Below are 13,220 nucleotides of genomic sequence, written 5' to 3'. Positions count from 1 at the left end.
CCCGAGCAGGGGGTTGGGATCTGGAGGGGTGAGGGCAGGTAGGATAGGGGTAAGAGGTGAAGTAGAAATAGGAGGGCCTTGAGACATGCTTGAAGGAGGCACGGGAGAGAGAAGGCGAAGAATAACTACTGAATGTTACTTTCATATCCAGCACATACAAAATGTACACAAATATCATAACATACAGTACAGCAGATTAAAACTAATGAGTTTTAATCTAACTAAATGGGGTGGGGTGGGGGGAAGAGTTTCATCAAAAAGTATTTTGCAAACAAACTAAATACTTTTGCTGAACACTCAATATGTTATATAATTCAAGTTTAAATGCGTAAATAACTTGCAAAACCATCCCTAACTTGTTTAGATTTTGGATTGGAGGCAAATAAAATAAAACAAGTGTTTTTTATAGTTTCTTGCAGTTTAATGAAAACTGTCTTTTAATGGCAACCCAAGAAATTATTCGGAAGAGGAGATAATTGCTAAGCAAGATACTATTTCCTCTATCCTACTGAAAAGTAAAAGTTTGTTGTATTAAACTCCTGTACTGAAAGATTACAAAATAGCACATAACATACTTCAGAGAAATTCATAATGCTTTTAGCACATAAGACAAATTTGTGAGCATATATGAAGCATTGAGAACAATAGCCATGCATAATTTCATGGAGCAGACTGGATGAATTCTAAACCAAATATCAGCGCTCTTAAAAAGTTCCTGCATCACTACCCAAAAGGTGTAGTTGTAAAAATTTGTTTTGAATGTACACTTGTCTGTATTCTTTTAAATTACAACTTTAGAAATACAAGACTCTTTGTAAAAGCAAAGTCTTCAGGAAGAGGAGATGAAGTGTATCCATTTTATATACAGAGCAAGTGTTTGCCGATGCAAAAAGGGTTTCTTACTAGTGAAAGCTTCCTGCTTTTATCCTAATTAACTTTCTCATTTGTCATCTCTCAGTACACTATATCTGCATATTCATATTAATGGTGCTAATGTTAAGAAAAGGTGTAAATTCCTTTCTTATTGTCTGCTGAGGCTACCATTTACTTTCCCATTCCTTTTTTAGACGCTATGCATAATGATCCTTTAAAGACTATTCATGCTCTAAGGGCTAATGACTGCTTTCATTTTAATCTATTGCATGTTTACAAGCTGTCAGGTATTGGATTCAATTGCACTGAAGACATGCTTCGGTTAGAGCAGAGGCAACACCAGTAATTTGGAATATTTCCCTTATCTATTGATAAGATTACATCTTTCAATTAGTCAAACTGCTGAAACCTACAAGACCCAAACACGAATTTCTTTGTCGTTTCAAACACACATTATAAGTATCATGCACATGGTCATAAAACAATGCTTGCCTTCCAAAAAATAATCATTTCAATGGACTTATGCAGTATGTAAAAATGTGATTTACAATTATTTACTATGTAAGTACTATTCATGGTTACAAAGCTGTTACATATGGATGTTACAAAGGTGTTACATCTAACCTGTTACTGTAGTTACTGTAACAGTTCAGAGCAAGACATTGCTGTTTTACAATCAGTGCTCTTAAAATATCCAGTTAGTGTATATTTTATCCTATTTGCCCAGTAATGAACTGTAAATTACTACAGTAAAGAAAAAGTAGAAAACTGTTCAAAATAATTCAGCATATACAATAAATGGTAGCTAAGGAGGTTAAAGCTACAGTTCAATCAATGTTCTGACATTCTAAAAGAATCACATTTCGCTCTTATGTTTTTATGAGGTTATCAAAAACAACAGATTTACAGCTTTGCAACTCACTGTTGGCAATCCATAATCCTATGTGCAATACAGCAGATGCTTTAATCTTCTAGCCTTACCTCAGTATGCTTTCATCTTAATAATATTCTTTGCATTTGTTATTGTGTCTTTTTGGGTTGGGAGGACCTCTCAAAGTATTTCACAGGATTGACTGCAGTCACTGTGCACGTGAACAGGTGAATGTGGCAGCTAACCTTTGCATAGCCACAATCTTGCTCACTGAAAAGTCCAATGGTTCCAAGCAAATGTGGACTACACATTCAAACTGAACAATCAAACTATAAACATTAAACCAGTTATTTTTTTGTAATATTATCCATAATATATGAAAGGAACTGAAACTAATAAAAAGTTACACTCATCTAAAAGGATTAAGAAACTTCATTTTTTCTTTATAACCATCTGAATCATTGGTTTACCCTTGATTTCATCATTTATTTGTTAAGTGAACCACTTAGTATCTCAGATTAAAATGCACTGACTTAAATGGCTTAATACCGCAGTTTTGATCTGATGAATCATTGTTTGTAACCGGTTTAGTACAACTCTTACTTGTTTTTCAGACACAACGTTAAGCTGAACTCAAAGAAAATTTGAAAATCAATCGTATTTTGCAAGTAAACTAGTGAAGTGGTGCTGTATTTGTACAATATTTTGCAATTTAATGTACAAACATGTCTAGATTCAACATCAAAACATTGTTGCAAGAATGTGATAAGTGTGATAAGATTTGAAACAGAAACTAAGCATTGAGATTACAAGTACATGTCAAAGACTTACTCTTGTAAAAATTTCATAAATTCTGTTCAGCAAAATGAAACTGGTTAAAAATAACCAAGAATAACTGCACTAATGCACCTACGAGATCCACAGAGAAATATTGTGCTTTACAAGCTCTTAGCTTAATTCATGTGTGAGAAAGCATTGCAAAATAATAATAAATTAGTCATTTAATCCACGACTGTTTGTGGGGCACTGCCTTGCACAATTGACTGCCGTGTTTTGTCCACAAAATATGCAGTCAATTCACTTCAATTCTGTGACGCACTTTGAGACATCACGGAGGCGTGATAAAGCGCCATATCAAATGCAAGGATTATTATTATTAGTTGTATTCATGCTTTCATCTTTCAGTCAACTGCATGTTGAGAAATTCCACTTCACTTGAATAATACAATAATAGTGCATCTGTGTCAAGAAAAAGCAATTGCCAAGGAAGTAAAAACTTGTCCAACTGATATCAGCCATTGAAGGATCTCTGAATTCAACGGTGCCTGTCCTATACTTCCAACCCACGAAAGCAACCTTTATCCTTTCAAATGTGTAAGAACCGGAGAGCACAAAATTAATATTGATGGAAACTCAAAGCAAGTACAGTGCACATGCTATTACTTATAGTGCTTGGAGGTTTCCCTCTCCCTCCCCACAAGAGATATTTAGTTCCAAAAAATGCATGCAAATTCTAATAAAATATAATTCAGATAACTGTTTTCCGATGCACAGTGCAAATGAATACAGGTTCACTCAATGATCCACAAAATTGAAAGCTCAGTTTATGAAGGTGATCAGATTTGCTCAACTGTGCAAAATTTAACCTCTAGCTGCCATTGTAAAATATCTGCATTATACATTCTGAGTCATTCAGCACCAGTATAGACCTCGTGCACTGCAGTAGGAGAGCAGGAGACATCATGCCGGTGATAATTTATGCACATGTGGTTACATAGCAATACAGTATACACCATTCAGACTTGTCAATACCAGCTGGTGAATTCTTTCCCTTCATCTCCAACAATTGTAGAGGCAAAAAAACAAACGCTCAACTGCTTATCCCTGTTCAAATGTATAAACTCAGCATCTACAGCAAAACAGTATACATTCTAGTTTTGAGACATCAAACCTGTAAGCCATTCCAACAAACTTAGGGTTTTCTATTTGAAAGTTGCATACTGATAAATTGTACAACCACCGACCAGCAACAATTTTCACATACAATTCGTCTGGAGTATCGGCACCTGAAAAGGGCTCTGGTTTGCTTGCGATTGCGCCCTTTCTTTTTCTAGAGTAACATTAAATGATGTGTTTGTATGCTTGTTCCACAGTTCAATTTTCCTTGCAAACGTTCAGTGCACGTTTCAGTTACCACTTTTATAGACTCCAGTTCTCTGAAACCTGCGATCACCCTAAACTGGTAACCATTTGAAGAGTTTTCAGGTGCCCGAGAGCATAATTCATAACAGCACAAATGTTGAAATTGGTTGAGCAAAGATATCTGGTCATTTTGTATGGAATCAAACAGAATGAATGATCAAGACCATCAACATGCATTGGGTTTTTAGCATTCCTGACTTGTTGTGTACTTGAACACACTGTTCCACTTCCAACTAACTGTACATTTAACAGCAATAATTGTCTAATGAAAATATCTGCATTGTATAAGCTTTAAAATGTTTAATACACAACTATATCTTGTGAGAAGTGTCCCAAAAGCTATTTGTGTTAAAACGTGGACACAGACCAATACATGCTACCTACAAAAAAACAAAAAATAGTCAGTCTCAACAATAATTTGCTCACCTTTGTAATATTTGTGAATTTAAAAGACCACAATTTTTCACCTTGTATTATGGCCTGTGTCTAAAATTAACTGTATCATATAAAGCTATGTAAGAAATCTGAAATAGTTGTAACACTGAGGTGTTGAAGGAACTGGCAGGAAAAGGCAGCATAAAAAATGGTTATTCTGAAGTATTATGATTTAAAGCAAACCTAAATTACAATTTTAGTATTGTTTGTGCAATAGCTCTGCATACTTTCAGTTATAACCCCATCATAAAGTGCATTTTTCTTCAATTACAACACAAGATAAAATGTACATGCTAGGTCAGCTAAAAACAATAAGAAGTTAAACAAACACCTCATTATAACATACCACGAGTGACTGGTTGTGCCAGTATTAGTTACAATGTCTCATTAGCACAGATCAAACATGTATGGCAGTTTTATGGAACAATACCAAATGCCAGTTCAAAGATTTAACAAAAGTAACAAAATAGCTGTATATAATATTGTTTAATTGTTTACTTTATCCAAATGTAAACTAATGTTTAAATTAAGGCCTTGTAATACTACTTATTTATTCAGTAAGGATCACACCAGACTTGTGCTAGGACACAGGTCTTTGCCTGCAGTTCCCACAGGTGAGGTTCCCATTGTTGGCTAGACTTCTGAAAGCAATTCCCCATATGCTATGTTTCCATCATTAATTGTACTACCAAGAGAGCGGCATCAAGCAGAGGCCAGCCGCTTCATCACAAGGAAGCAGGGGGAAAAAAACTGAAACTGATTTATCTTAAAATGTTCCTTGACACCTCCTAGTGGAGGGCAACATAATTTTGATTGGCAGAAGCTTGGAAATAGGTCATCTGCCTTTCCCCAGTCCTCTACTGGGGATTGACTTGCATGCATTTCATTACATATGGAATTCCTATCTTCATTGCAGGGTTATAGGCAGATACCCATTTAATGGACACTGGATTTGAATATTTGCAAAGGTTTTCAAAGAATTTATTTCTGTCTGATTTCCAACAATTTCAGGCTGGCTTTAAAAACCACAGGGAGTTAGATTTTTGAAGAGCTAGCGGTCTTCCTGATTTATGCAGACTGCAATTGTAGCTGTTCAAAGTTCAATTTTGCTTTTTCTTTATAATGGGATGGGGAGGAGCCCTGATAGTGTAACACATTTCCACATTTTTATCAGTAACTCAGAAACTATAATATCCCTCCTTATGAAACTCGTGCAATATATTGATTCTTCTGAATTGAAGAATAAATTAACAGATCATACCAATTGAACTTAACTTACTTTTGTAAGTTAAGTTAATCAGATGTTCGCTTCCGCCACAACTGAAATATTTTAAATGCCTGTTAAACAGGCAACATACCATGGTTTCATTGTCTTTGCCAAGAATACAAACACAAAGCTACCACAATGGTCTGCAAAGTGTTGTTTGCCTCCAGTGACTCACCAACTTGGCTGTTCTCCCTCCGGGTTTTTGAAAACCTATTTGTTCCTCGATAAAGTAAATATATTTGCATGTGACTGATACCTTGCCACTAAATTGCTTTCATGAGGTGCATGGTCATAAATAGATTTTCATAAATCAATACAGAGATTATAACAATACAAAATACATATCATGGGTTCCAGATATGTGTTCCAACAATGCAATCCAACACAAGCCTAAAATCTTTCGGCACCCTTCTAAATTTCAAGATAAAAATCTAAAAAATAATAAGACAAGACAGTCATTGCAAAGTAGATATGATACCTCAAGAACACGTCAAATCAACACAGGCCATCACAAAAGTGATCAACAAATATGAACAAATATTTTGCAAAAATCTCTCACAAATTTTCATTTTTTAATCTCCTTCAATGCTCTGGAAGCAAAATCACGTTTCTTTTGAAGGGTCAGAAGGTTAAAAAAACAATAAGTGTTTTGAATTATCAGAACAGTACAAATCTTGTTAGCAAGCATGCTGCATTCATAACGGACATCAAAAATAAACACTGCATTTTCTAACATTTCAACAGCATTATAATTCGGTCACGTCTTATGCACTTGACAGTTTAAATATGTATGAACAGTGACTGAAATTCTATGAATGGTCAGCTGAAAGATATTTGGTAACATAGACAGTAAAATCTAATAACAGACAAAATAATCAATAAAGGTGCAATATTTTTTATTCTTTAAATGGAAGTCTTCCATTTAATTAGTACTAAAGGTAGAGAAGCCTGCAGGCAGTTTCTAGCCTGATAATAGCGTATTGCACTTGCCTAGCTGGTTGGTGTACAACATGGTGTATAAACCAAAACCTTGTCCTTCTTGAAGCACGAGTGCACAAATTTCCTCCAAAGCCCAGGAATACCACTCTCTTCCACATGCACACATTTGCTGCATTACCATTGTACCTTAACGTTCCTGGGCTCTAACAGCGGAAGGGGAAACAGCAAGGTTCAAGTTCCTGATTGCTCTCCACTGATCCCTGCTGAAAGTGTGCTTGGGTAACTGTCAGATAAGAACAGGATAGGACTCCACTATGAAGCCCTTCTCAGTCACATAGCCTGCTGCTGCTCACTGGCTAGACTCGTAGATGAAGAAGGGTCACTTTGGCAAAGTACTGGAAGAGGACCAGCATCTGTCACCCCCCCACCCCCCAACAATAGTGAGTACAATTTTAAAAGATGGGCAATGAAAAATCTATTTCACACTTTGCTTGGTGGGAAGCATTATGAAAACCTTTATGTGCAATTGGTACAGTGGTAATCCCCATCTGTTATAAACTTCAACAGGTAATCTCCTCTCCCAAAGAGCTGATCCAATATTTTACTCTTGGCATTGACAGGACGACTGACCTGCTGTCATTGTGACACGATGGAAACTGAGCAATCTCTAATCAGAGCTTTTCTGCAGTCCTTCTGCACTGTGGTATTCAAGCCCTACAAACGAGGCATTTTTATTTCCAACCATAAATAACTCTGGTATTCTTCTGTGCTGGTTGCCTTGGTGATGTCTGGAGTAGGGTCAAATTTGGGCCTTCAACACCTACCCATCTGGCTGATATAGAGTATTTTGGTTCATAATGGATTCTCCCCGATTGCTCACATTTGTGCTTATCCAAAAATTCTCTGAAGTACTGGTAGTAACTTCTGAACAGTTCGGAGAGATATTTCATGACTGGCTCTGGATACAGTGGTGGAGTAACTAAGTGTCTGACAGAATGATGCAGATCACACATGGGCACTTCAGACTTCTTGCCTTGCCCCTTCCTACCTCTCTGACCTGCTGACTCCCTCCCAACCTGCCCGCTCCCTCCGTTCAACGGGCTCCGGCCTGCTCCATGTCTTCCGCCCGACCCGCCCTACCATCAGTGGCCGGGCTCTCAGTCTCTCTGTCCCCACACTCTGGAACTCCATCCCACGGTCCCTTTGCCTCACTTCCTCCCTTGCCTCCTTCAAGACCGGTCTCAATACCCTGCTCTTCGATCGTGCCTTTGGTCTCCCTCCCACCTCTCTGCCTTCCCTCACCCCTACACCACCCATCCCCCATGCTCGGGCCCTGACACCTGACTGTTCTGCGCTTTGGGACGTCCTCCCGACGTGAAAGGCACTCTATAAATGTCATTTTGTTGTGGTGGTTCTTGAAGCTCACACATTTTGCAGTATTTTAAAGCTAATGTTTTTGGATTTGGAATTAAGCAGTCGATACTATTTATGATTCATGACAGTAAAGGATTTCCTTTCAACTTGCACATTTTTAAAATTTAGAATGTACTTTAAAAACACACAAATTTAATGTACCTTTTATTCATTGAAACTAGAACATAATACTTTTCATGGTGCCCATAAGCAAAGAACAGGCTTTGTATTTGCACAGAGAGGCTCGTAGAAACTGTTTTAATGCAAATGAAAAACAGAAGAACAGAGTAAAGACTCTATGGAGAGGTACTTACTATGTGTGGCACAGGAAAGTAATGAAAGTAATGATGGAATGGTCTCTTAAAAGGGTGCATGTATCCTTGAAAGCACCTCCACAGCTGCACTAGTTTCTAATAGAAAACCACGGGTAATAAAGGAGAACAAATGAAGCAAAAATAATTTGCGCCAGACAGATGTTGAACAATAGTTCTGGCCAACCATAATTTGTTGAGTGCCCTACAAAAGTTATACATTAACTAGCAACAACTCAAAACCTCTTACCAGCAGCAAATCTGTGCTTTTTTCAGGGGAAAAAAGAGCACCAATGAATGTTGCAGTGCTATTCTCACTGAGAGTAGAAGGCTCTTTGCAACATACTCTGATACGCTATGACCTCTAACATAAACATAGTTTATAGCGCTCTCACACAAAGACAGAACCAATATAAAACAATCCTTTGTTTTTGTAGGTTTCCCATATTATGAAGGGGTCCTGTCCTGCTGTTTCTCTAATGGTTATGTTGCCGTTTCTCTCTTTCACTGCCCCCAATGTATTAACTCAATCACACAAGTAAGATGTACCCTTTGAACCACATTTCATTATTTCAAGAAACTATACTGTATTGCTAAAAACTGATCAGATTACAAGGCACAAGTGAAATGTGTTGTATTACCCACCTAAAACCAATCAAACTGATATAATTTTCCTATAAATTTAAACATTCTAAATTGAATTCAGTAATATTCATGCATTTAATGTAAAAACTAATGCAGCCCTGCATTGACGCAGAACTTTCTTTTAAATTACTATTTTAAACAGATGCATGCTGACTGGAAGCAAGTACATCAAAGGAGAGAATACAAGAAAAAGGATGAATTTCACACAATATTAATATTTTTTCTCCAGATGGAATGTGGTTGACGTTGACAATTATGCCATCCTCATTTGCTCTATAAGTTCTGGTTGGTAGAAATAAATTAATATGGAAAACAGAAATACCACTAAATAACCCAATAAGCCAACTACCATAAAGGCAATAAACATGTGACTTTATTCAGTTGCTCAAAATTATTTGTTAAAAGAAAAAAAGAATACCTCCAATTATGCAATGCCAAGCCAGGACACTGGTCGCCACACGCATTACAAGGTTGCCCTTTATCTGGGTCATCCACTGCAGAGAGCTGTAAAATAAGCCTCATCATTAACACAAATTGCAAATGTTCCTGAAACATACAACCCAAATTTTGTAGACGTTCAAGTAAAACAGGGAATTGAAGGGAACCTTCAGTGGCAAGTTTTGCTGAACTGCATTAGGTGAAGGCACTGCATAAATAGGAACTGTAATTTTGTTGTGCACCTCTGTCCCAATTTTGCCCCTTAACCACCAAGTGATTCTCACCACAAGAAATATTGCCTGAAGATGGGCAAAAACTGGAGCTGTGATGGAATTATGATGGAAATCCATTAGCATTAGTCACAGCTCCACTGCTTGATATATCCAGCAATCAATCCTATTTGAAGTAGGTTCATAACCTAAACGCATCGTTCCTGGTAATTTATACAACACTGTGTGTGTGTGTGTGGGGGGGGGGGGGGGGGGGGGGGGGGGGGGGGGGGGGGGGGGTATATGGTATTAGGAATCAAAAGGGTGAGTTCAGATCAATCCAAACTGTTACACATCTCTCATGTGTGACCTTAAATCTTGCGGAGTGCTCCACTCGGGTACTTTAAACCACCAAACACACGTGTACTGCCCCAAAAAACAATGAAAAGCAACAGCAAAACACACACACACACACACACACACACCATCACTACTTTCATGTCAGTTCCCCGAGCGAGATGCCGAGTTAAAAATTAACATGAAACGGATTCCTCCAGTAAATGCGACAATTAAGACATTTCCTCGGGAAGGAAGGAGACGACTGTAATTACGACGGTCACGTCGCTCTGATGGGTATATCCGTTCCTTCAGAAACACGGAGTTTGAACTCAAACGCTGTGATTAAATCGGTTACGGTCGATTTCCCTCTGTAACCTGTAAACTGTTCACTGCATATCTCTGGCTATCACTCTGTTCTGATCCCCCACTCCCCCCCCACTCCCCACTCCCCCCCACACTCCCCACTCCCCCACTCCCACTCCACCCAACTCCCCACTCCCCCCACTCTCCCACACTCCCACTCCCCCACTCTCCCCACTCCCCCACACTCCCCACTCCCCCACTCTCCCACACTCCCCACTCCCCACTCCCCACTCTCCCCCACTCCCCCCCACTCCCCCACACTCCCCACTCTCCCCACTCCCCACTCCCCACTCTCCCCCACTCCCCACTCTCCCCACTCCCCCCACTCTCCCCCACTCTCCCCACTCCCCCACACTCCCCTCCCCACTCCCCCCACTCCCCACTCTCCCCACTCTCCCCACTCTCCCCACTCTCCCCACTCCCCCCACACTCCCCTCCCCACTCCCCCACTCCCCACTCTCCCCCACTCCCCCCACTCCCCCACACTCCCCTCTCCCCACTCCCCCCACTCCCCACTCTCCGCACACTCCCCACTCCCCCCACTCCCCCACTCTCCCCACTCCTCCCCACTCTCCCCCACACTCCCCACTCTCCCCACACTCCCCACTCTCCCCCACACTCCCCCCACTCTCCCCCTACTCTCCCACTCTCCCCACTCTCCCCACTCCCCCACTCTCCCCACACTCCCCACTTTCTCCCCACTCTCCCCCACTCCCCCCACTCTCCCCACTCCCCCACATTAATTCCAACCCAGTTTTATTTTTTTGCTAATTTGGAACGGTTAAACCTGACGTTTCTCCTCACAGTTTGATACACGCGGTTAATAATCCCCTTTGAAGTCTCAAAAGACTCCATCTTGAAGAGCTGATTAGATCGGTGAACGTAAAAGCTCTGAAAGGAGAGAAACGCATGAAAGCATTTTATTATTCGCTTTGCATAACGCATAAAGCCAAAGTGTGTGTGTGAGAGAGAGAGAGAGAGAGAGAGGAACGACCGCTGCACCTAAACCGTATCGATTTTTATATAGAAATAAATAATTCATCTACGTTTACAAACGCAACGCGCATAAGATATTGTGTGAAGGTATTTTTTTGACACGGGATCTACAGTGGGGGATTGAGGGTTCATCTGAAATGCTGTGGTTTTTTTAAAAAGAAAAACTTTGGAAAACCCTGTGCCTCAAACGTAAAAAAAAAGGCGACACCACAAACCACACAGTCTTTTGCAAAAGACAGTTCAAGAGAAGTGTGACACCCCCCTCCCCACACCCCCCTCCCCACACCCCCCTCCCCACACCCCCCCCCTCCCCCACCCCCCTCCCCACCCCCCCCCCTCCCACACCCCCCCCCTCCCCACACCCCCTCCCCACACCCCCCCCCCCTCCCACACCCCCCCACACACCCCCCCCCCACACCCCCCCCCCCACACCCCCCCTGCGTTTACATCTCCTGCACTCTGTGATCTCTCGCTCTCCTCCACCTCCACAGATCCTCTGATGGGAACCCGAAAGCGGAGTGTCCTCCAGCCCTGATCACACAGACTTCCTGGGCGGTCAAATAGTTCTTACAACTTGACTGGCAATTTCACGCTCTTTCCTCTCTCTTGTTCCCCCCTTTTAAACCCAATGCACGGAGCAGAAATCGATCGCTCAATCGATCACTAAATGCCCCAAAGTAGAAAGAGGTGAAAGAAAGGTGAACACACGAATTGTGGTCAGAATTAATACAGAGGGCGTGAAGAAAAATAACTTGTCCTCGCAATGCAGAGAGTGGGGAGGGAGAAGGTAAAGGAGCAGCAACCACAATAACATTGTAATCCGGGGTGTGTTTCCAACCCCATCTGCGGGCCCCACATACAGTTTTTTTTTGCTAACAAGAGCCTGGCAGTTACTGTAAGGGGTGACATTCACAATGCAACCGTGAACCACCCCCCAAAGGTGTGCATGAGATTTAATTTGGGGTTTGCATTGGGTGGGGGGGGGGGGGTGGAGAGCTATCGGGCGTGTCCAAGGTCTAAAGGCATCTCGATCTGGAGAGGTCTCTTCCCCCATCTCTCTTTCCCACTCCAACCTCACCAGCAACAAATCCCATGGACAAGGTGAGAGTATAGAGCTGACACACACACACACAGACACACACTCAGACACAGACAGACACACACACAGACACACACACAGACACACACACAGACACACACAGACACAGACACACAAACAGACACACACACAGACACACACAGACACACACAGACACACACAGACACACACACACAACACACACACACACACACACAGACACACACTCAGACTAAAACATAACCCAACACTCACCCATCTGCTGGAGTTTCGCTTTCTGGAGCCGCGGCTGAACATGTCTTAAGTGAATGTGTCTCAGTCCTGAATCCTCACTGACTCAGTCAGTCAGTCACTTACACGGGGAATAATCGTGTGCGAGAGTGAGTGAGTGGGTGTGTGGGAGGGGGGAGGGGGGGGGGGGGGCGGAGGGTCTAAAGGAATGAAAACTGGGCCACTTTTTTTAACAGTAGCTCCTGAGAGCGGCGCTCGAGTTCCCAACGGCTCCTCACAACATTGTGAATGGGGGAGAAAAGCTCAGTGCTCACCTTCCGGTCACTGGCAATCCCCCCCGCCCCCCCCCCTCCCCACCCCTCCTCCCCCCTCCCCCCCCCCCGCCCCCCCCCCTCCCTCCCACCCCTCCCTCACCCCTCACCACCAGCCGACACTCCGCCTCGGCATCTGGGACCCGCGCTCCACCTTTGCTTTGTTCTTTTTTATATATGAAAAAATAAAATCTTGAACCCTGAACACACACCACAGGTTTCTTTGTTGTATCTCTTCCCCGACAAAAGAGAGAGAGAGATGTAACAGGGCGGCTATTTGGTTCCCCCCTCCTTCTCTG

At 41.6% G+C, this 13,220-nt stretch overlaps 1 protein-coding gene across 1 annotated transcript in view; it reads right to left on the bottom strand.

Moving 5' to 3' along the window:
* Positions 1–12,739, bottom strand: part of prickle2b (prickle homolog 2b) — a 123,095-nt gene extending 110,356 nt beyond the window's left edge. The window contains exons 1-2 of the mRNA XM_042339479.1: positions 12,635–12,739; positions 9,375–9,460 (exon numbers count right to left, since the gene is read on the bottom strand). Of these exons, the coding sequence (XP_042195413.1) occupies positions 9,375–9,460; positions 12,635–12,676 (128 nt within the window). The 5' untranslated portion in view covers positions 12,677–12,739. The remainder of the gene's footprint in view (positions 1–9,374; positions 9,461–12,634) is intronic.
* Between the last annotated feature and the right edge of the window lie 481 nt (positions 12,740–13,220).

Source organism: Callorhinchus milii, unplaced genomic scaffold (genome assembly GCF_018977255.1).
Source record: "Callorhinchus milii isolate IMCB2004 unplaced genomic scaffold, IMCB_Cmil_1.0 Scaffold12, whole genome shotgun sequence".
Taxonomy (NCBI): Eukaryota; Metazoa; Chordata; class Chondrichthyes; order Chimaeriformes; family Callorhinchidae; genus Callorhinchus; species Callorhinchus milii.
This window is presented reverse-complemented; position numbering and strand designations above follow the sequence as displayed.